The sequence below is a fragment of the Herpailurus yagouaroundi genome, unplaced genomic scaffold, assembly GCF_014898765.1.
Source record: "Herpailurus yagouaroundi ecotype Mexico unplaced genomic scaffold, PumYag 181, whole genome shotgun sequence".
NCBI classification, from domain to species: Eukaryota; Metazoa; Chordata; class Mammalia; order Carnivora; family Felidae; genus Herpailurus; species Herpailurus yagouaroundi.
In genome coordinates, this window is record NW_024412412.1 from 16,199,774 (window position 1) to 16,224,763 (window position 24,990).

The following is a 24,990-nucleotide window of genomic DNA, read 5'->3' on the forward strand; positions in this document are numbered from 1 at the left end:
GTGTCTGGGGTTGTGGGGAACACTACTGCCTGACTGGTGCAGTAATGATCAGGGTTGTCTGTCTGCCCCTCCTGAGGATGCTGGGAAGGAAGTACCTGGCAGCCATGTTTGTATTAGGCGACTCCATTTCTCTGGCCACAGCTGATTGTTCAGGAGAATAACTGAACTGAGCTAGGCCAATGAGGCACTTCCTCCTGCTGGGGAATTTGAATTATATGACACTGAATGTCCCAGTCAGGCAGTAGTGTTCCCCACAACCCCAGACACAAGTTCATGCATAACTGGCACCAGACAATGTCACAGGAATCCACAGACAACTTGAAGCAATGAGAGGATAGAAGCTAAGAGAGAACGAGGCTGACTCACAGAGGACAGAAGGAACTAGGTGGCGTCTCAGATGGGGAAAGAGTAGCTAACTGGTCATTCCCCTGTTCCCCGAAGGCCTGACTGTACCACTGGCATTTCAGTGATACAAGATTGCCCTATAGTCTCATAAGGAGGACCCTTTTACCAGAGATCTTAACAGCATTATAGTCCCTACCTGTGGGTGCAAGTTATCCAAAATTGTCACCCAGATTCGGACACACAGTGTGGTATCTGACCAGGGGAGTGAATTTTTCCACTGTCCTCTGTGGTACTCTGATGGAGAATATGATTTTGAATCTAGGAAGGTGTCATATATATGTTTTTTTTAATTAAAAAAATTTTTTTCAACGTTTATTTATTTTTGGGACAGAGAGAGACAGAGCATGAACAGGGGAGGGGCAGAGAGAGAGGGAGACACAGAATCGGAAACAGGCTCCAGGCTCTGAGCCATCAGCCCAGAGCCTGACGCGGGGCTCGAACTCCCGGACCGCGAGATCGTGACCTGGCTGAAGTCGGACGCTTAACCGACTGCGCCACCCAGGCGCCCCGAAGGTGTCATATTTTAAGAATGTTGCCAGAAGATGGGGTTCAGGAGTCAGGTTATCTCAGAAAATAGAGGCAGTGGAAGCTACTGCTAGAGCTGTGGATCTGGAGTCAGACAGACTTGGGCAGGTCATTTAGTCTCCCTTGGCCTCCGTTTCCTCATGTGTAAAATGTGGACATTAGTAAAACCCATCTCCTAAAGCTGGTGAAAATTAAGTGTGGAAATGTACGTAAAGTACTTAGTATAGTACCAAAAAAAGCATTTAGTACAAAAAAAATGAAATGCCTGGAAAGCACAGGCATGCTTTGCCCAAAGCAAAGAACAGGGTAAGGAGAACATTAATATGAAAACTGCCATCAGCTGATAGCATAACAGACTCACAGAGAAGAATATGGGATGTTGGCTGGCCGTCCTAATGGAACACATGAGCGATCGGTGCGGTATTGATGGGATTGGTCCAGAAAGCATACTTTGTTTTGTTTTGTTTTGTTTTTTTTAATTTTTTTTCAACGTTTATTTATTTTTGGGACAGAGAGAGACAGAGCATGAACGGGGGAGGGGCAGAGAGAGAGGGAGACACAGAATCGGAAACAGGCTCCAGGCTCTGAGCCATCAGCCCAGAGCCCGACGCGGGGCTCGAACTCACGGACCGCGAGATCGTGACCTGGCTGAAGTCGGACGCCCAACCAACTGCGCCACCCAGGCGCCCCCAGAAAGCATACTTTGTATTCTAAACCTTTCTTACCATTCTGCGCTGCTGACATTTATTCATTATTCTGCCTTCCTTAACTTAGACATCTTGATTGCATGGAGCAACAGAGATGACTTTGCTCCTTCCTCTACATGACAGCAAGATAAATTCTCCTCTGAGTCTCTAACATATGTACAGCCACAGCTGTGAAAGTAGGCTCTGACAAATGATTGATTAGGTTATTTCATAATAGAAGGGTCAAGATTATCCTCCTGAAGCAACGGGAACAGCATTCACAAATGCCAGGGAAAATATTTAGGGCGTCGCTTTTGCTGTCTTTTCAAAGCTTCTGGCTTAGACCTCCGCTTATCTGACACTGAAGAACAATGTGACTTTTTTAGCAACAGGGTATCTGTTCCCACAGTAATAGTCGGGTAACACACCTCATTTTGGTTCTATTTATAAATTAGTAGGAAAATCAAACAATATGTTCAATTATCAAATATGGAGAGAATAGAAATTCCTAAAAGTAGGTTGCTGTTTTCTTCTTAAACCAACGGACAGACTTTAACAAAAACAGCATAAAAAAAAAAAAAAAAGTAAACGGAACTCGTAGAACACTGAAGTTTCCTTTTCACTTCTCGGTGTAGAGAATTTTTGTTTCTTGGGTCTGGTAATTTCTTGGGAGGCTAATTCTTTATAATGGAGCCTATATTGGGCTGATTCATAGAGTGTAGCCTCCAGCTCTCAGTATTTGATGAGACTTCTCACCAGAACGTGGAGTGTAAGTATTTAAAATGCAAAGGTCACCATTGTGAGAGGCCATTATGTGGAAAATGAGACTTAACAATGCCCATTTTTCACAATAGGCAAGATGGGGAAACAGCCTAAATATGGATCAGTGGAAGAATGGAGTAAAGAAAGTGTGATATGTACATACAATGGAATGCTATTCAGTCTTAAGAAAGAAAGAAATCCTGTCACGTGAGACACGGATGAACCTTGAGGACATTATGCTCTGTGAAATAAGCCAGCCACAGAAAGACAAATCTTGCACGATCCCGCTTACAGGAGGTATTTAAGACAAACTCAGAGAAGCAGAGAACAGGAAATCGGTTGCCAGGGGGCAGGGGCGGGGGGGTTGGGAGGGACGTGGGTTGCTGTTCAACAGGTATAATGTTTCAGTTATGCCACATGAATGCGTTCTGAAGATCTGCCCTGCAACATTGTGGCTATAGTTAACGATACGCTTTAAAATCTGTTAAAAGGGTAGATCTCATGTTAAATATTCTTACTACAATCAATCAATCAATCAATCAATCAATAAAAGCAAGCCCAAAGTGCAATAATGTCATGCCACCTTTTGACAAAATGCTATAAAGGGCAACACACTCTCATCATGGAACACACTGCAGGTCAGATGAAATAAACTTTAATCCACTCCTAAAAACATGTGTTGTGGAAAACAACAGATTTCCTTTTCCCCATCAGAAGTAGAGTTGGAAAAAGGATACTATTTTAAAATAACAACTTCTACATATCCAGGGGTTACTATGTAGCAGGCCCTACACCAGACTCCTTGTATACAGTATCTTATTCAAACTTCACAGGGGATGAATGCCTTTATTATCCCCATTTTACAGATGAAAGACTGAGGCTCAGAGAGGGAGAATCATTGGATGAAAGGGCTTACAATAATAAGGTCTTGAAAGGAAAAGCAATTTCCAATTGCTCTTCTCCTAGTCTCTCTTAAGCCCACTCCAAGAAAGTCTCCGTACCCACAACTAATTCCAGGATGACTTAGCAGAACTCATCGTACACTTGCCCCGTCAGCAGTATTTGTGCAGTTAACCATCTCTTCCTTCTCCGTATACTTTCCTTGCTGGGCTTTTAGGATACCACATGTTCCTGGATTTCCTCCTCCTTTAGTGGATGCTTCTTTTAGTCTCCTCTGCTGGTTCCTTCTTTTACTATTGGGATGCTCTTGGGCTCAGTCCTCGGGCCTCTTGTTTTCTCAGTACTCATGCCCTGGTGATCTCATTCAGTCTCTTGCCTACGAGAACCATCTGTAGGCTGGTATCTCCAACCTGGACCCTTTACCTGAATGCCAGGCTCCTACATTGGACCGCTTACTCCACCCCTGCAGGTGGATATCTCATAGACACCTCAAACTTACTATATCCCAGCGGAACCTCTGATTTTCCCCCAGACCTGCTCTACCCAAAGTTATCCAGTCTGTGTGGGCAAAGGCTGGCAAGTTCCATCCTCCTCAGGTGCAAAGATTCAAGACCTTGGAGTCAGCCTTCACTCTTCTCTCTCCCTCACGTCCCCCAGGCAGTCTGGCAGGCAGTCCTGTTTTCTCTATTTTCACAATAAATCCAGAATCTGATTTCTCCTCACCTCTGCTGCTTCTACCCTGCCTTGAGCACCATCATTTCTCACGTAAATGGTTGCAGAAGCCACCTAACTGGCTGCCTGGTCTCCTTTCGCCCTAGCATAGTTTGTTCTCCCCTGAGCTGCTAGAATTATTCAGTTAGACCGCGAGTTAAATGACAATTGCGGTAGCCTTGAAATTTCCCAATGGTTCCCATTTTTATTGAGAGTAAAAGTGGAAATCCTCGGGGCGCCTGGGTGGCGCAGTCGGTTGAGCGTCCGACTTCAGCCAGGTCACGATCTCGCGGTCCGTGAGTTCGAGCCCCCGCGTCGGGCTCTGGGCCGATGGCTCAGAGCCTGGAGCCTGTTTCCGATTCTGTATCTCCCTCTCTCTCTGCCCCTTCCCCGTTCATGCTCTGTCTCTCTCTGTCCCAAAAATAAATAAACGTTGAAAAAAAAAATTAAAAAAAAAAAAGTTGAAATCCTTGCAGTGTTTGCAGGGACCGCTGTCATCTGGCCACTGTCACCTCTGACGTCCCCTCTGCCTCCTCTGTGCCTGCCTTTCTCCCTCTCCTTTCCACTGGCTTCCCTGCTGGTCCTCGAGCAGCCCCAGCATGCTTCAGTTTTAAAGCCTTTACACGATGCTCTCTCTGACAGGAATAGTCTTCCCCCTTCAAAGCTGTTCCGTCTTCTCAATGAGGATCCTTTGACTACCCCAAATAACGTGGACTCTGCTCCCCGGATCCCTGCTTAGTGTTGCTTAGTTATTTACAGAATCTCCTTCTGATGTATATAATCTAAGTTTTTTTTTTTTTTTATTAAGTTTTGCCTCTCTCTGGCAAGATTTTAAATCTCAATAGTTTCAAATACAGCTCTGTGACTAGAACAGACTTGACACATAGTAGATACCCAATAAATAATTGTTCAATGAATAACAGTGACAGGTTCTCAACACCTCAATTTGTGTTTCATGCTGATTCTCTGGGGATTATGTAATGAAACCAACTATCTCTGGTCGGCATGGATAGTGGCAAAACCGTGGAAAAAGAAGGTGATCAAACTTCAGTTTCCCTCCCTATAATAAACTCCGAGTATTTTTAGTTGCTATTATAATTATTGTTATCATATTTCATAGGGGCTTTCAAAAGATATTACCTTAATTCAAAGAAATTTCGCTAATGAATTAATTTTGCATATCACAATCAGCTGATGAAGGAGATCTTTTTAGCAGAGGTATGAAAATACCCGTTTGTCTTTCTTTTTTTTTTTTTTCAATATTTATTTTTGAGACAGAGAGAGACAGAGCATGAACGGGGGAGGGTCAGAGAGACAGAGGGAGACACAGAATCTGAAACAGGCTCCAGGCTCTGAGCGGTCAGCACAGAGCCCGACGCGGGGCTCAAACTCACAGACCGTGAGATCATGACCTGAGCCGAAGTCAGATGCTTAACCCACTGAGCCACCCAGGTGCCCCCCGCCCTGTTTGTCTTTTTAATCATCTAAGCTTAAGGTTTCTGCTGTACAGGTGGGAAAAGGGATGTGGTGTCAGTCAGATGTCTGATTTTCTACAAAGTTTAAAAATATATCTCTTCAAGGATATGTTTTGGATGATCTTTAATAGTGCAGCTACAGGAAATCGTATTATAGAGATTATTTACTTGGGTATTAGTGTTTCCAATACTCCCACTACTGCTGTAGCTGTATTTTATCTTTATTAATGGCTACCTCGTATGTAGTGCTTGCTCTGTGCTGAGTAGTTTTCTTCCACTCTCTCCCTAGTCCTACCATAACCTAGGAATTAAGGATTAATTATTATTCTCATTTCTTTGCTCAGACCGACAGAGAAGTTAAGAAGGTTGCCTCATCACATAGCCAGTGATGGAGTTGAACTGAAACCTGCTGTTTATCCTTACAGCTTATGCTCTTAACACTATATTGTGTTGCAGAAACCAAGGAGAGGAACATTTATCTTCTAAATGATTAATAAATGCCAGTAGAATGACACTATGAGAGCATTTTACATATAGGGAAATAAGGGTTTACTTCCTAACAGTCTGGATATTAAAGGCTGACGACTCTATGTCCCGAAATAAATTCTAAGAGGTAGAAATGGATCAAGTTTCAGTGAAAATGAAAATTGAGGTACAAAGGAGTAAATGCTGGATGCATTAAAATACATGTTCCCTGCCAAAATGAATTGTAATTGCTAATTATGTTATATAGGTAACTGAGGTAAATCAAGGCACTCAAAGGCCTGACATAAAAAATATTTCTGTGAAACTTAAAAATACTTTGAGCACTGAGGTGGTTTGCAGAGTATTCAGTGGTAACCAATTCATCAATACTTAGAGGGAAGAAATGTTAGCACATGATTTCTGGATTAAAAATCTGTGTATATTATATATATAATTATATTATATATATTATATTAATATTATATATAATATATTATATATAATATATATTATAATTATATATTAATTATATATTAATATATAATTATATATAAAATTATATATATAATATATATGCATATTATATATATGCACATATATATTGGTTGGTTGTATATATATATATATATATACAACAATATATATATATTGTGTACATATACACAATATATATTGCTTGATATACATTGGTTGATATGTATTTTTTTAATTAAAAGATACCTAGAAATCTCTTGATGAACTTAATAGGGTTTGAAATAAGAAGATGGTTTCTTTCTCCTTTCCCTTCCTGCTCGGAAACTAACAAAGCATTTGGTTATATAAGAAGCCCAAATCAGAGGAGTTAGGGTCTCTACTGAGCACCTGTAAGAAGAGATTGGAAAGTGTAATGTACCACCCGGCAGTCTGAGGACTGGGAGGCCGCAGCAACTGCAGATTTTTGTCTCTCTTGCTGAAGAGGTATCTTTGTGGTCTCTGGAGAAAGCTCAGGTAGCTGTTTGTGGCTTTCAGGATCGTGTCCTGAAACGGGAGTTATCTGAATGGAAAGAGATGCTGTGTATATCCCAGGCACTGGGTTAGGGGGTGGTGAGCAAGGCCTTTTGAGCCACGATGGTACCTCAACAGGTTGGGACAACCGTGGAGTATTAAAGTGGGCACTACTTCCTAGATCCTGGTTATGGATTAGTTTCAGTGTAGAAATTCGTCGAGTTTGAGAGTCCTGCGTGTAATCCTCTTGTAGAAATGGGGTGCTGGTGTCAGCATTTGATGGGGGGCCAGTGCTGGCAGCTGCTGGTAGTGGGTTAGTGATTTTTTGGGTATATGACACAGTTGTGTTAGATTCTTCCGAATACACAATTGTCTGGTTTGAGTCATCATTGGAATACATAGTTCCTTCAAGAGGTTTTCTGCTAGTAAAGTACTTCGTACAGGAGGGAGTTTGTGTGTTAGTTACTAGTTGATCTAAAATGTCACCCTGTGTGTGGCTGGTTATCAAGGAACTACAAAAGCTCTCTTCTCTGGGCGGTGGAAAGGGTGCCTGGATTGCCAAAAGCATCCGGAGAGAGAAATAATGTTGAAGGAAAAACAGAGAGAAAGTCAAAGTTAGTCATTAAAGAAACCAGCGTCAACCTTACCCTTAAAGAAAGTAAAACAATGTCATATCTCCTTATTATTCTACACATTTTGTTGGCTAGATTAAATGATCATTTTTGTTCCATTTAGAATGCCTTGTAATTTATTATCGATAGTTGCCCTCTGGGAGAAAACGGTTTTTATGGAGAATACATTATGAAGTTTGACTCCATCTATATTCTTGAAAATTATGTTAAAAATGAACATGTGTTCTCTTGACAAATTTTTTAGACCCTGGGATATATGCATAATTTTAGACTTTGAGGTATAGGTACCCTATATTTATTCACACTGTTTCGGTAACACTTTTAAGATTTGGGGCACAATTTTACTAAGATCTCCAACACAAGGTTCTTTCAGTTAATGTAATGAACAGTTGCATAACTCCTATTTATTGAATAAACATATGGCCGACCGCATAACTTTGAAATCAAAGCATCGGCTGACAGCTTTTTATGAATTTAAGGAAATATCATAAACATTATGTAGAAAGTGATCGTACTTTTATGAACTGAATCAGAAAAAAAGCCCCACAAAGCCCGTTTTGAGCTTAAAACTTGTCTTCTATGTTGTGAATTCAAGTTTGGCAAGGAATACAGATCCAAAAGCAAAAACACATTAAAGATAAAAGATGCATCTAAATATGCACATGTTGTTGGAGAAGAGACTGTAAAGCATATTTTTAACCATGTTTAAAATAACACAGTAAACAAGGCCGTGCAAGATTACCTGAGTTGGTGACTTTTTTTCTTGTAAGTTTGGTCGAACGCTTCTAAAACCTTTTGCTGCAAGAGAGGAATATGTAGCATCGCCGTTCAGTGTCTCTTGATTTCGATCATTGTAAGAGCTCCAAGCTTTTATTAAGGGAAGACAAATTGGATACAAAAATATCTACATTCACTTTTAACATTTTTTTTGGTAAAATTTATTTTTATTTCTAAAAAGAAATTAAATTCAGTTTCATGGACATAAGTGTATATGCAAATGAAGTTTACTGTGAGGTCAACAATGTGACTACAAATATGTTAACAAAAAAAAACTCACAACAAATGTAATGGTCATTCAGAATAGCTTTTCTGTACCTGAGTCTGGTGACTGAGAATCACGTCCTAAAAGAAAAAGAAATGCTGAAATTAATACCAGGGTAAAAGAAATGAACAGTCTAGTAAAGATCATTTGGGAAAGAACCACAACCACTTTCTTTTTTTTTTGCAAACATGATCTCATTTCTAAAACTCGAAGTAAGTCCAATCTACTAAATGAGAGGTTTGTGCATTTATGTTTATTTCAATTAAAATATCATTCATTAAACATAATATGTAATTAACACATATAACAAACACTGATTTTTTCCCCTCAATAATGTTGCAACTATGTAATTTTATCTTATTATTGCCCAAGCTGGATATATGAATTTTTAAATACCAAATTAAAGGATCAAAAGGTATCTGGTTTGAAAACAATAACTGCTTCTCCAAGCATTAAATCAAGCCACGAGATACTTAGTTTTCACTGCCCTGGTGTTAGTAACCATACTCAAGTCCTATGTTAGATAGCAGTCAATTTTTTGTAGCCTGCATTTCGTTTTTATATTTTAAGAAAGTGTAGGTGTTTCCACCATATTCTGCAATATTTTCAAATCGTTCTCTGGACTTTGAATTTTCTTCTTGTTGCCATTTTAAAAATCATTTTGTATTCAAATATGAAAGAGCTGTTACGGTATATTCCATTGTCTTGCAGAAAGCTATGGAAAACAAGTTCAGTATTAACATAGTTGGGAAATGGCTCAATGGCATATGTACTATGGGGTTTATTTGAATTATGCATTCAAGAATACTCTGTAACTGAGGTACACTTGAGGTAATCAGTTTGTTCTTTTATACCACATGGCCAACTTCTCACAGAATCATAAAGCCTGAACTTTAGAAAGGACCTTAGGGGTCATCCCGCCTGATCTTCTGTCCAGCCCTGGATTCCTCCTCAAGGTTTCCCGAGACCATTATTAAATTGCTGTATTTCAATGCCTGATAGAACATGAATGTTACATGTGAAAAGGACTCTTCATTTCCTTTCTAACGCTTATGGGATACTTTGAAATCTAAACACATGAATTTGGAGTGATAAAAATGAATCGAGAAATGAGAGTTTGATTTTTAGATAAAATATTTGGCATAGACTCTTTCCAAATCGAAGGAACAAACATGTGACATAGCAGAGAGTACATTACCATGTCTCCAGCTCACGTGAGTTAGAGAAGACTGACAAATCTTCATCCTTTGTGATAGTTGCTAATTTAGTATGGAATTTATCTCCAATGAGTTCAAAATCATTTTGCCATAATAAAATGGCTACCGCAAAGAAAAGCAATAACTTTGAAGACTTACATGTGAAATGTTTACTACTAGATTCTGTTTCTAGGATTTAATGGAAGCAGAAGTGATTGAAATTCTCAATCACCTCATAAAGATGAGGACTTTATAAAGAAAACAAACATGGTGTAGCAACGAAGAGCAATCATTAGAAGTCTGCTCTGGGGCCCTCAGGGAGAGAGATGTAATAACCACCTGGGTGTCACATACTGTTTGTGGACAAGGAACAAGTTTTGGGACCTGGAATGGCAATGAAAAGGGAAGGAGCATTAATAATTATTATTTATATCATAATTATCTGCGTAAGCGTAGGGAGTTTATTTCACCTTAGTTTGATAAAACTGAGCTTATAATGAAGGGTGTGTGGGTATATGCCGGGGATGGAGGTGGAAGGAGTCAGATGCTTGGAAGTACAAGAGGTATAGACACAGTGAAGGGGAGGAAGGTATATTTAGAGCAGATTTGAAGGATGCTTGAAATACACTTTATCTAATTGGTCGTTTGTAGAGGGGCAATTCTGTTTCTTCTTACTGGGGACCATGCTGGAGATTATGGAATCTACGGGGGAATAAACATTAAGTGCAAGACTCACAAGATAGTCACTCTAGGTTCAACCAGAGGCTTCCCTCTTCCCCTGTATTGGGCCCAGGGACTTCCAAATGAAACTGTACGTATGCTACAGGAAATACGAGATATTAATAATGGCGAGCTTTTCAAACTGTACTCAAATTGAGTTCTACTCAATTGAACTCAAATGAGTTCTACTGAATAGCCCTGCTTACCATGGTAGACACAAGTGTGTAGAATTATGAGCAAGGAGAAAGGAGAGAAATGGCCATGGATTAAAACTTCAGGATGAACCCATATGTTAATGAGTCTTATGTTAACGATTAAAGTCTACTCTTAAGTGGGTGGTCTCTTAAGGATATTCAAATGTACAACATTTGTTTCTTTAAAATAAATCCAGCTGTACAAAGCTAATACATCAAGTCCTGATTTGCTATTTTATTATACTTTTTCAGAGGCACTGAAAGATAAATACCATCCCACGTGAATACTGTTCACCATAGCCTTGCTTTTACTTAATTTCTGCCAAGAAAGCTTAGGAAAGGGAGGGCAAGTGTGATTTGGAGCAGGTAACAGAAAGTGTCTTGGAACCATGTCAAATAAAGAGAATATAGGTTTTTTTTTTTTTTTAAAGGTCTAGCATGTAAATGATTTGGCAGATTCGTGGGGGAAATGGTTTTTGCCCAGTATCTCGAGCGTGATTCATGATTGTTCATTTGTGAAAAAATAGAGCTTGAATTCCAGGGATCAGAAATTTTAGTTTCTAATGTTCTGTATAGTTGATGGTCATTGCTTCTCTGGAAATTAAAGAATGAGTAAATGGGACAGATTTATCATTCCCTGGCTCTTTTGCATGTGCATGTAAATAGGGTGTGTGAGAATTAAGAACTACAACGTCTCTTCTCTGGTACAACGAACACTCCCTGTGTCCAGGCAGAAGGTGGTGGACACCTGTCACAGAACTTGTGAGGCATTCGTGGCTCAGTTTGGGGATTGGGCTGGATGCCCTCAAAGGTCCTTTCCAATTTGATGATTCCACCATTACGATGTTTATGTAGCTGTGTTTGTGGTACCTGTTATATCATAATCTCTCCCCTGAGGTTTTGTTTAAATTCCTTTCCACTGGTATGCTATATTAGACATTATAAACTATACTTTTGTGAAAATTATGATGATTTTAATTCTTATAGTTCCTTTCTTTAGAGGGTTCAAATGCTTTGCAAGAATTAATTAAACATATTAATTCAAGGCAACTAATTGAACGCCTACTGTGTCTCTAAGTGCTGTGATAAGCCTTTTTATTTATTTTCTTCATTTACTCTTATTTAATTTTGACAAATCCTTGTGAGTTTGGGAAATGATTATGTTCTCAGAGAGGTAGGAAATGTCAAAAAATTCATTTTTTCTTGGTTTGTTTTGTTTTTTGGGTTTTCTTTTTTTTTTTTTTTTTAAGAAAGGAAACTTGAAGTCCAAACAGATGGAATTTCCCAAGGGTGTATATATAATACACAGGTGGTGTTGGTAAGACCCAGTTTCTTACCACAGTGGTCCAGTCCCAAAGCATAACACCATACTGGTGTTAGACTGCCACACATTTTGGTAAAATAAAATGTCCTTTGAGAGGCTTATTGTATCTCTATAGTCTATAGCCAACATACTTATTGTTGTGGCTCTAGCTTAGGTTGAAAATCTCTGTGTGCTATGAATTGCCCATTGGGACATTACTTCTCCTAAAAGATAAAGAGAAAGGCACCGATTTCAAGGACAAATAGTTGATCGCTAGCAGCTCATACTGACTGTGAATGAGCGGGGAGAGAGAGAGGAGCTTAGAATCTTTGGCAGAGGTAGTCTTTTACTTAAAGGTTGTTTTATCTTAATAATACCTAATGTAGTAAGTACTTACTAATCCTCTTTTGATTCACAAAAAAACACTATGTCGAATTAGTTCTTGTGAAGGCTACCATGTCATGTAAGAGGCATAAAAAGAGGCTGATTTCTTTCTTCAAAGTGTAATTAAAAGTTCCTTGAGAAAGGAATCATGTCTTATGTGTCTAATAAATACAAAAGAGATCCAGTTTTAATGTAACAATGAAAAGCAAAGTTCAGGGGACTTCATTCTCTAGAAATCTTACTCCTACTGATACAAAATTTAATTTTTTTTTAATGTTCATTTATTTTTGAGGGGGAGAGAGAGAGACAGAGCACGAGTGGGGGCGGGGCAGAGACAGAGAGGGAGAGACAGAATCCGAAGTAGGCTCCAGGCCCCGAGCTGACAGCACAGAGCCCACCACGGGGCTTGAACCTGGGAATGGTGAGATCATGACCTGAGCCACGGTGGGAGGCTTAACCGACTGAGCCAGCCAGGGGCCCCCTAATGAAAATTTTAAATGGTTGCGGCACCTGGGTGGCTCAGGTGGTTGAGCATGCAGATTTGGCTCAGGTCATGATCTCATGGCTCGTGAGTTCGAGCCCTGCATCAGGCTTGCTGCTGTCAGTGCATAGCCTGCTTTGGCTCCTCTGTCCCCCTCTCCCTCTCTTGGCTCCTCCCCCACTTGCACTCCCTCTCTCAAAAATGAGTATTTTTTTTAAAAGTTTAAATGGTCCAGAGCCATTGCATACTCTTATTACTGGAGATTACTTCATATTCCTAAAGTACTAAATCTTGTCCATCATTTGGATTCTGAAGCATTAAATATTTTCTCCTAAATTGAGTGTTATGAAATTGATGGTGTTCTAGTTTTGAGTCTCCAAAATGGCAATCTCTGTTTCAATATGCTACTACTCCGTTAGTAAACTTTTGTAAATCATAACAATCTGGCATTGTTAAAGTAGTGCCACATTCCCTAGATGGTACCCTCAGATGGTCCGCGTCTGAGCAGCTTGGGCCAGAATTTTACTTGGTTGAAATGCCGGTGGCATTTGTGGTTAGGCATTCCAATCACCTGCTGGCCCTGGAATTCTATTTATTTACTTATTTACTTAACCAATCAATCAATCAATTTATTTATTTATTTTCCTATTGCCCTTTCTTCCCTTTTCTCTCGGGTATCCCACATAAACTACACTTGAGTTTTTCTAACATGTTTCCACGCTCATATACACAGGAATAAACATGTACAAATACATACACGAAGATCTCTCTTAACCAAAATGATGTCATACTGCATACTTTGCAATGAGATTTGCGTTTAAAAAATGTAATATATTATGGAACCACCTGGACCGGTATTTAAACTTGTACATTGAAATACACTTGTGACCTGGAGGTGGTGGTGGCTAAGGGTGGGATTCTGCACATGAAAGCTTGTTTTTTCCCTCAACATAGCTGAGTACTTTAGGATCAAGTGGCTTTAACCAAGGACATTCTCACTATAATTAACCACTAAATGTATGTGTATTAAAGGCACTGATATGCAGAGTATGAATTAAAATTATCTAAACGCTCTCAATCTCTTTCCAACTTCTCCCGAACTTACAAATATTATAAATAAAAAAACAAGGAACCCCCACCAACCAACCCACAATCAAGCCAACTAACCAACCAGCCAACCCACAAACCAGTCACGATAAGGTCTAGGCATATTTCAGGGCCTACAGACACTGGGGGTGCTGGGTTCACTTTCACCTTCCGCAGCAACAGCCCCTCTCAGGGCACGTTGTGCCCACAGGCTTAGGTAAGTCAGATAGACATTTGTCATCCAGAGACCCACCTCATTGGATGCTGACATATCACATTCTCAATGGCTTTCTGCAGATATTTATATCTGAGGGTACCAATTAATCTTATTCGGATCAAGACGTTTAAAATATGTATTAGAAGGGTCTTTGGTGACTGGATTAAAGGACGTTTTAGGGTCTTTTTCAAAACTATTATTCTATCATATTGTTTGCAACCTTTGGTGAAGAAGTGAATTCATAATGATTCAGTTTCCTGAAAATCCCTCTTCCTGACCCCGTGTCCCCACCACCCGACAGTTTTCAGATAAAAAGAGAACAACTAAATCATGTGGAAGTTACCTTAACTGAATATGATATTGCTTTAGTTCACGTGGAAAAAAAAAACTGAATTTGTTATTAACACTTGTAGCTGTTACGCAACACATTTTTGTCAGGTGACTGTTGTTTTTAATTAGATTTTTAACATGCTTTTTGCAAGAGATCAGTTTCGTTTGGCTTTTTATTTTTAGAATAAAAACAGTCATAAGGGATAGGAGCTATTCTTGAGACAAGAAAAATAAGAACTCGTAGGGCATTAGAAAGGTATTTACAGCCACTTTCATCATCCACACAGGATAATTCTGGAAGGAGAGAAAGGTCAGATAAAGCCAGTAGATTGTGACATTCTGTGAGTTAGTGATATTATACCTGCAGCCAATAGGTTTGGAGAACTTTGAACTCTCTTCACAGATGTTAATGTAACAGACATGGCAGCACGTTTGCGAGCACACCCACCGCTATCTGAAAGCAAAAAAATGATATAGCAGAGGCCACAGCAAAGGAGAAAGCACATGCACTATCATGCATTTTCAGGTGGAATGTGCCAGACATCCATGAGGAAGATGAACAGCCAGAATGAGTAACCATGGGATACATCTGAACATTTCACACCCACCCCAAACTACGACAAAGCAGAACCAAACAACCAGGAGTCTGTTTTAGCAATAGATGCCAATGCTTTAGTGAAAACACAGATTTTACACTTAGTATATTAATGGTTTTCTTTACTGAAAACACAAATAGGGAGCTCAACTTCGTTTGTACCATTTAAATTCAATTAATATTAAATTTATAAGCAGTGTGAGTAGCTTTTGGAGTTATGGGCAGCCTGTATTTCAGGACTGAGACGTATGATATAGTATGTTTTGTATCCATCATTTAGGTTTTACTGTATTTTAGCTATTTATGGTTCCTAAAAGTAGCTTGAATCACTTCTTGAAGTAAAAGTTGTTAACTGATACAGGCATGGTCTATTTGATCTATAGGACTCATAAAGAAACATGTATCATTTTAGAAATTCTCTGTCTTCCTATTTGGAATCAAAGGCAATATTGATATATACAGGATTGAAAGGACCAATGTTTATGAAATTAAATTGCTTTTATACCTTTGAACAATATATATGATGATCTATATACTTACACTGTATGGAAATCACAACATGAAATAAAATAAGTGAAAATGCATCAGCTATTTTAACATGATATGAGAAGTTCAGAGTAGCAAGACTTCTAAAATCGGAAGGCTCATGTTCTAGTTAGGAACAGATTCCAATTTCATTCCCACATTCCTTTGTATATGGAATGTGCAATAAATAGTTTTGCTCCTTCTCCGGGAATGAAAACAACTGAAATTGAATTCTTTTTGGAGGTTATAACAAGAAAAACAAATCCTATAACCACCAATGTGATAACATCATCATTGTATATTGCCACAGGCTAATCTCCTTTTTTTTTCCCTTTCCTTTATTTCTTAGAGAAAAGGATGCACTTTGTTTATGGGAAGTGAGAGAATTTAAGAGAGCTTGGAAGTGAAACTTGAATTAATTATTGGCAAAACCGCAAGCAGTAAGATCAGTAGAATTTACAAGTGGTGGAATGATTCTCATATCCAGCTAGAATTTCTTGAATATATGTTGAAAATCACGATTTCCTAATGCAGATAATAACTAGAGCAGAAAAATGACGCAACAGAAGCGAAGTCAAATAAATCAAAGGCCAAACAGAGAGAGACACAAATGGTAGAAACACACAGTACTAAAGATACCTTTAAGGGGGGCACCAAGAGGATTTTTGCAAATGGCAAAAATAAATAAACACATAAATACATAAATACATAAAATCTACAAGAGAGGAGTGTTTCGGATTAAATGGAGGCAATGTCACTGAATGTGTGCTGTATAGCAGCTATGAGTGGTCTAAAAGGATCGTGTAGTCAAGTGTGTCGAAAGCGGACACTGACCTCCGGGAAGTTTTATCTTCTAGTTCTGTTAATTCTGAACATCTGAAAATTTCAAAATGAGGAGACTCGGGGTTACTCCTTCAGCCCATGGTTCCAAAACTGCGTGCTGAGGCGCCCCGGGCCCCATCAGGAGATTCATAAGGGCTTGGGAGGATATTTTGTGTTCTTGAGGAGAACACAGCGATCCCTATCAGACACTGCACGAAACTACTAGCCTGAGCGAGTCCCATTTTCAACGTAGTCAGTTGTGTGGTCTGCCTTTAGATGATATCACATCTTTGAAAAGCTGGGTTTTGGTGATCACTGCGGCAAAAAGCAAGGACCCTCTGAAAATAATTTGGGGCCAGGAAAAGAGAGTGGTGATGTACACTCTAATTCCATGGTCTGAGAAGTTTTGTGTGTGTCCAACAGGCACACACATCCCATTAATAAGTATATTAATGTGGTTATAAAGAATTAAAAAAAATGATTATTTTTTTCAAGTTAAAGCACATTATTTTTTCAAATTGCTTCTCAGTTGGTAGAACATGGGTACTTATTAAGTTGTCTGCACCTACTGCTTAATAAATAGAACCGTGAAGTATTTCTTTTGGCTTGAGAGGATGGCTAAAAATTCCCAAGCTATCCCGGCACTATAAAACCAGAAAGTGTAGGAACCTCTGGGTTAAACTGTGTCTGTATTCTAAGCTAAGACCTACATAAAATGACGTGAGAATCCGTTTTTTATTCACCGTCTAATAAAGAGCTCCCCTCGAAAAGCTGAGGCATCTGTGAAATTGCTAGAACAGAAAAATCTATTGTGTTCTCTATCTACTTACTCATGTGTTGATACTTTCTGCTCTTCCTTGAAGATAGGTGTGAGATCTCAAAGTGAGGATGCTGTCTTTAGTACTGTGGCGTTTTAAACAAAAGGGTCCAGTCACTTGTAACCCACTTTGTATGCATAGGTTCGAATATCATATTTTGTATGCCTGTATGTGTGTAAATTCACCCAGGTAAGCAAAGTAACTTTGCAAATCAGCATTCTATGCAGAGCCACACTCACTCCTTTTAAATGAGAGCATGCTTTAGAGGGGGTTGCATTCATGTAACAGACTTGGAGTGATAACTTGGCTCAAGTACCCCAGAGACCTAAACAAACGCACTAATTTCTCCCTGCCTACTTTACTATTTAAGGATTGAATTCCAACACTAGGCAGATTAATTACTGCATGCGTTGTAATGAATATGGCATATTTAGTATGATCACATATTACACCTCCGTCATGAATAGGGTTATACTATAAAGGCAAATCAACACTCCACAAAATGAAGGCTATTGGGAAGTTAGATTCAACTTTAATCCGTGAGGAGATGCCTGCAAAGAATTAATGAATACAACCTCCTCAAGTGGGCAGTTTGCTGGAGTGACAACTCTCACACCATGCCTTCTCCTGTTCAGCTGTGTTCTCTCTGTTCTGTTTGCTTTCTTCAATCCTTTTGCCTTGTAATATTTCTCCTTTCATTTCCCATGTCTAACTCTCCCACATCTGTCCCACATCTCCAACTGTCCAAATGCCTTTACTTGGTTCTTCTCTAGGGTTATCATCTCCCTTGATTTCTCAGCTTTCCTTATATGTTTTGACCGTCTCCAATATCCTCATCTTGCCTGTTACTCTCCACATTTATAACTGCATTTTTGGGGGCCGGCTGACCCACACTTTTCTGAGGTCAGCTAGAGCAGGTTTCTGCTAAGGGGCAACCACAGGATCACGGACAGAAAGACAAGTGTCCCTATCTCTACACTTGATCTAGGGATCGGATATTGGTTCTCACCAATGGTTGTTAATCGTCCCTCAGAGCATTTTGCTAACACTAAGAGATGGCAACCAGGCAAGCCGCTTGATGTGAGAAAATATCTCGGGCCACCCTTTTCCCTTTGCCACGGAGTAACTGGCTAGCTTTCCAGGGGCCACTTGTGGAAGGAAATGGCATTATCTGTGAACACAGGTTCCAGAATTGCAGTGAGAAAGTTGTTTTTCCGAATCAGTTGATAGCCCATATAAAAGTGTCAAGGGGGCAAAGGTGAAAATAGAACTCAAAATATTTCTACTGTGGAAAGAAACTTCATATGTACCTAGCATGTGTCGTAAACACCGTCACAATTAACGTGTATCATTACATAATACAGAGTTCAGAGACCTCGGTGTTGTTAAAGCTATTTGGAGATACTGTTCTCATTCTAAAAATATAGTACTTATGACTTTATGTGTATTATGTCTAGAATAATTAAGCTGATCTCACATGAAGCTTTGGCACTCTGTCTGCTAACATCGTTAACGTGAAGTGTTTACAAAAGGGGGACTTTGAATATTTTCTACTGCAGCAAGTTGCCTATGAATTTAGCCTATTTTAAGTGAGAAATTACAAACGTATGCATCAAATGATACACTACTTTTTCCTAGGGCTCAGGAACCCCTGTTCATTTCAAGATATGATCATAGAAAAAGGGAGTAAGAGTAGATAACAAAACAGAAAAGTCTACTTTTGATAGCTATAAGATTGGAGCACAAAAACAGAGAAGTCAAGTAATGAATTTAGATGAATCAGATCAGCAGAGTACTAAACTTAATGATTTAGGGCCACGATGATTTTGAAAGGGTCGAAACTAACAGAAACAGCATACCTGTATTCATTTTGACCTTGGAGGGTTTGTTATTAAAATCTTCAGTTTTCCTGTAGAAAGAAAATGATGCATTAATTTGCTCACTAGTATGTGGAACAAAATACCATGAACAAGTGTTTTTGTTTTGCTTTTGGTGTACCTCTGAGTTAATAGCACATTACCGTTAGTCTTATTTTAAATCGGGGTGAATAAGGTAGGCAGAATGTATAATTCTATTCAGATTAAACTTCAGTTACTATTGGTCCTTGATCATAAACATAAACTTAGGTTTTTGCTTAATGGTGACCACTAATGGATGAAAATGGCGAGGAATTCAACTGTGTTAAAAATTAAATTTCTGGGGCGCCTGGGTGGCGCAGTCGGTTGAGCGTCCGACTTCAGCCAGGTCACGATCTCGCGGTCCGTGAGTTCGAGCCCCGCGTCAGGCTCTGGGCTGGTGGCTCAGAGCCTGGAGCCTGTTTCCGATTCTGTGTTTCCCTCTCTCTCTGCCCCTCCCCCGTTCATGCTCTGTCTCTCTCTGTCCGAAAAATAAATAAATGTTGAAAAAAAAAAATTAAAAAAAAAAAATTAAATTTCTTTCACAAACATTTATGCTAAGAGTTTTTGTTTTCTAAGCCCCAAAGGGCCATTGGTTGTTAAGTGTCCTCTTCCAGAATTTTGAAAGGTAGTCTGGTACTTTGAAATCATGACCTTGCATTGTTCAATTTGTTACATTATTTAATTTATTTTGTTTGAGATCATGACCTTACATTATTTAATTTATTACTGGGTCAGTTTCTTACCAGGGAATAGTTAATGAATTGAGCATATACTTTGAGGAAACAGTCAAGAAAGATGAGATGCACCTATTTTTTCTTCTTAAGACACGGGAAATATAAGACCTATTTCTGTTTCAGTACCTGATGCTGTGGTTCTTTCCAATTTAGTATTTGCTGTGTAACAATTGAGGTTAATTCACTAGAAATGGTTGGTGGAATGTTGCCGGCTGCAGAAAAAGTTTTGAGATATTGTGCATTATTTTATGTCATGTGAGATGACCTAGTTCTTTCCCTGGCATATTCTTTCAGCCCATTTTTAGAGTTTCTTACTTCTCCATACACCAAGACCAAAAGGGAAGGACGTGCTGTCATAGGAAGCAATTCTTTTAAGAGCGAGAGCTCTGAAAGAGAGGTTTACCCTCAGCCAACCTGCCTTTGCTCCTGAGTTGGATGAACACAGACTTTTCCAGCCCCCATATATTCGGTTTCCAGGTACGTCAGCACTCTCTCATCTGATCACTTAAAATACTTATTTAGACATTATGGACAAGTGGGGATAGGCTGAAATGAAGCAGTCTGTCATGATCTGTCAAGAAAGACTTTTGATAAATACATTTTCCCTCAGTCTCTGCAAAGAGCACCAAATGAACTCCCTGTGTTTCTTGTCCCTGCCAGAGTTCTTGCCTTCTCCTCCTTTCTGACCATTTCTCCTGCCCTCATATGGTTGGCTCTGTTCATCAGCTATCATTGTCTTGCAATATGGCCATTGAAGTTCACCTCTTCCAGAAAGCCTGGTTTTGTCCATCACTACTGTGAAATGATAAGAACAAAATCAAAATGCAAACACCAGCTAAGTACAATGATACGTATCTTCTCTCCCAGGACCTGGAGGGGCGGGGAGAAGATGGTGAAATATATAGCCTGGGAAAAACACACTTAAATCATAGGAGAGTTAATTATGAACCGAGAGGAAAAATATTTCCTTTTGTTTAGAGAGAGAGAGAGAGAGAGAGAGAGAGAGAGAGAATGAGAGCACCAGCCTGGGAGAGGGGCAGAGGGAAAGAGAGAGAGATATTTAACTAGACTCCACACTCGGTGCTGATCCTGACACCAGGCTGGATCACACGACCCTGGGATCATGACCTGAGCCTAAATCAAGAGTCAGAGGCTCAACTGACTGAGCCACCCAGGCAGCCCCAACAAGGATTTCTTTTTTAATGATTAGCTTAACTTCCGAATACCTTGGTACTTGGTAAACACTAAAGCAGCAAACACACAGAATGGATAAAACCACAGTAATGATATTCCACCCCACCTTATTTTTTAGAACTATAAACTGAAAACAATACAGATGATAATATCCTAGTTGTGTAGTTTTTGTGTCACCTGATCGTGTTGGGTGTCCTATTCTTGCCTGGAGCTGCCCTGTCCAATACTGAGTGACTAAATATTACAGTGAATTTTACAGTGAAATTTCACAGGCCAACTGATTTTAAAAAGTGAGTGAGGGGAACTTCACTCTGATGAATTTTCTCTCTTTGTTTTCCGTGCACACAAACGAGAGGAACGTGCTCCCCCTCCCCGTCCCCCCCTTCAAATGTGGCCCTTTGTGAAGAGCTCTACTCGGTAGCCTCAACATGGCCCGTATTGAAGAGATGCCAGAGAAGTCAGGGAAGAAGGCAGTGGTCAGTGCAGGAGCCTTGAGAAAGCTCCATCAAACATATTTATTTTAATCTCTCGGTAGCAAAACTCTTAGTATGTTAACCTTAAATGGATAAAATAAATGGAAAAGAAAAGCCTCAGGGGATGTCTGTGACCAAGTCAGAGGCAACTGCTAAAACAAGAAGGGATAAACAGTCTCCAGAAAATGAGGACTGTAAAGGACAGACATTTCCCAAATTGTACTTTATCACTCCTTTTCAGAACACTTTATGTTGAAACCTGTCCTAAGTTTTTATTTGTTTATTTCTTTATTCATTTATTTTTTAACATTTATTTAGTTTTGAGAGACAGAGAGAGGCAGAGCATGAGCAGGGGAGGGGCAGAGAGAGAAGGAGACACAGAATCTGAAACAGGCTCCAGGCTCTGAGCTGTCAGCACAGAGCCCGATGCGGGGCTTGAACCCACAAACCGTGAGATCATGATGGGAGCTGAAGCTGGACATTTAACCGACTGAGCCACTCAGGCGCCCCTGTCCTAGTTTTTGAATTGAATGACAAAGATTAGTGTTTGCCTTGGAACACTACTGATCGGTAAAGAAAACAAACACAAGGAAGCTTCACTCTCAGAATACAAAAGCTGCCAATATAAATTAATAATGTTTTCACTCTAAGCTGGGGAACTAATTGCCAACATTTGTTGTTTGAATTCAAATGCAGATGTTTACAAAATATATGCCACTCAAAAAGTAAAATAGGATGAGCAGGAACAAAGAAAGGCGCCACAAATCCTTGAGATTTTCATCTTTAAAGTGATGTATCCTGTTGCTTATAAATGTAATTTCGTGAGGTTTTTAAGCTTCTCATTGTTTTAGATGTCAAAACGTAAAATGACTAACTTCCTGATCAGGCAAGACATTTTCCACGTTGTGAAAAGAAGAGCCACGGGTGATTGAGCTTTCCAGAAGAACCTGAAACCGAAAGGCTTCTTGGGTGACTAATAAAAATGCATGATTCAATTTCCATGATTTGTACTAAACCCATTAACAGGTCCACAACTGAGAACCCTCTTTAGACAATTTAAGCTAAAGCAAATCTAATCTCTTTTGTCCTTTCCTGGAAAAGTGTGTTTGATCGTATTTACAGAACAAGCATAGATTATTCTGGAAAGCATCAAATTCCTAGAGCGTTTGCATGCTACGAGGAGAGACAGTATTTCAAGTATTCTCCTAAACTGGAATTGAACCAGGGCCAAGAGAGTGAAAACTGATGATAAAATGCAGACCACCTTGAACCTCAGCAAATAACCCACAGAGCAAAGAACTCTGTGCATTAGTGTCAAAATGATTTTCAACAGGTGGTGGGGAGCTGTATTTACTTAAGTTCAGTTCTTGCCAAAGTTTTATGTAGAAAACAACTTTATATGTATACTAAGTTGTATATAGCAACCTATTTGTTTTGGCGTGGGTCACGGCAGCCTTCTTTCCCAGTATGCATATGGCAATAGATTGGGTTTGTTGTTCATGCTTGGGAAAAACGTGACTGATGAGGGAGTGTGGAGCAAGCTGAGGGCAAAATACAGGCTCCCCTCCCCAACCACCACCCCCCACCCCCGACCCCAGGTGAAATATGTGTGATATTCCTCAGATACTCCTGGCTACCCAAAAACAAAGGAAAGGGGTTTAAGTGTTTGCCATGGTAGTGTAGGAAAGTAAGGCAAATGAAATATTAAATTCCCTTACTGCCTGCAGCCCATTGACACGTCCTTGAAACTGGCAGAGTGACCTCCCTCTAGAAGCTCGGCTGCCTCAAGGATGACACTTTGCCAAGGGCAAAAGAGAACCTCAGCTTAACATTATTCTAACCTCCAGGATCCTGTAAGTCTACTTCCTTTATCTCAACTGCCCCAACATATATGCTGGCAATCCTACTCCAAGTTTATGGCCCCGGGATCTAAAGGGTCTCATGACTGAGGTTGTATTAAATGGTAATAAATGGCATTTCCCTAGCAACAGCTAGTCCCTCAAGGTCCTGGAAACCGTGCTTCCAGAATACCTTAGAGACTGACTCTATCCCTGACCCCCTCCCAACCTAAGAGCATATAATGAGTTACTCCACACAAGCCCAGAGCAGCTCTTCCTGCCCACAGGGTCCTGTCCCTGTGCTTTAATAAAATCACCTTTTTGCACCAAATATGTCTCCAAGAATTCTTTCTTGGCCTTTGGCTCTAGACCCCACGGACTGCACCCCGCCCCCCCCCAAACCTTCATCAATGACCTTGTGTCTGTAATCTTTTAATTCTGCTTGAGTTTCTTTTGATGATCTAACATCCACTTTTTTTCTTATGGATCAGAGCGATCTTTATTCCCAACAGGCATATAACAGTAGATTGGCTAATTTAACTTTTGGGTGAGGGTCCTAAGAAGATGTTTGATTGTTCAGGCTAAGACACCAACATGACTTTGTGCTCATAATCTTGTAATTCTCCTTGAATTCGCTTGTTTATCAGGTATCCTATTCTGAAAGAAGCAGAGGCAAAATCCTTTCCTCAAGTTTGGCCAAGAATTCTGTGTAAGTCATTTTATTTTTGTAGACCCAAATTGAAGCACCAAGAACATCTATAAAACTATAGGACTAAATTTTAGTTCAGCTAATGTGAGAAGTTGCCCAAAATATTTTCCATAGAATAATTTTAATCCAATAATTGCTAGGGTTATTTTGAAATTGACCTATTTACAGTTCAGATGTTACTTAGAAGGAAGGACGCACAGTCTAAGTGGTAGGAAAACATTGAGGGATGTTAGATTTTTTAGAGACATAGTTTAAACACAAGAGTACAGGGGCGCCTGGGTGGCGCAGTCGGTTAAGCGTCCGACTTCAGCCAGGTCACGATCCTGCGGTCCGTGAGTTCGAGCCCCGCGTCAGGCTCTGGGCTGATGGCTCGGAGACTGGAGCCTGTTTCTGATTCTGTGTCTCCCTCTCTCTCTGCCCCTCCCCTGTTCATGCTCTGTCTCTCTCTGTTCCAAAAATAAATAAACGTTGAAAAAAAAAATTAAAAAAAAAAAAAAGAATACAAATGATGCATGCTGAGGTTATGCACCAGATTTTGACCAGAATTAACTTTGGAATGGATCGTGTGTACCATTCTCTTTGGATAAACTATTGAGTGGCCAATGCGTGTCTGGCTCTGTCTTTCTTTCCCTGGCAGTGGTAGGATTAGAAGTATTTTTTTTTAAAGTTTTTAATTAATTAATAAATTTATTTTTGAGAGAGTGAGAGAAAGTGCAAGCAGGAAAGGGGCAGAGAGAGGGAGAGACAGATTCCTGAGCAGGATCCTCACTGTCCGCGCAAAGCCTGATGCAAGGCTCCAACTCACCAACCTTGAGATCATGACCCAACCCCGGATCAAAAGTGGGATGCTTAACTGACTGAGCCACCCAGGTACCCCCCCCCCCCC

The 24,990-nt window shown here is 39.8% G+C and overlaps 1 protein-coding gene and 1 long non-coding RNA gene across 45 annotated transcripts in view; one reads left to right on the forward strand and one right to left on the reverse strand.

The window, feature by feature from the left end:
* The window catches only part of SORBS2 (sorbin and SH3 domain containing 2), a 351,293-nt gene that overhangs the window by 81,217 nt on the left and 245,086 nt on the right, over positions 1–24,990 (reverse strand). For 11 of the 44 annotated variants that reach the window (XM_040489964.1, XM_040489961.1, XM_040489969.1 and 8 more), the window contains exons 3-7: positions 19,118–19,167; positions 14,860–14,952; positions 8,641–8,667; positions 8,288–8,412; positions 6,822–7,463 (exon numbers count right to left, since the gene is read on the reverse strand). In XM_040489964.1, the coding sequence (XP_040345898.1) occupies positions 6,822–7,463; positions 8,288–8,412; positions 8,641–8,667; positions 14,860–14,952; positions 19,118–19,127 (897 nt within the window). In that variant the 5' untranslated portion in view covers positions 19,128–19,167. Of the gene's footprint in view, positions 1–6,790; positions 7,464–8,287; positions 8,413–8,640; positions 8,668–14,859; positions 14,953–19,117; positions 19,168–24,990 lie in introns of those variants that run through there. The other 33 variants (XM_040489983.1, XM_040489982.1, XM_040489991.1 and 30 more) reach the window with 12 other exon arrangements.
* The window catches only part of LOC121039704 (uncharacterized), a 104,183-nt gene that overhangs the window by 56,245 nt on the left and 22,948 nt on the right, over positions 1–24,990 (forward strand). The window lies entirely within an intron of this gene.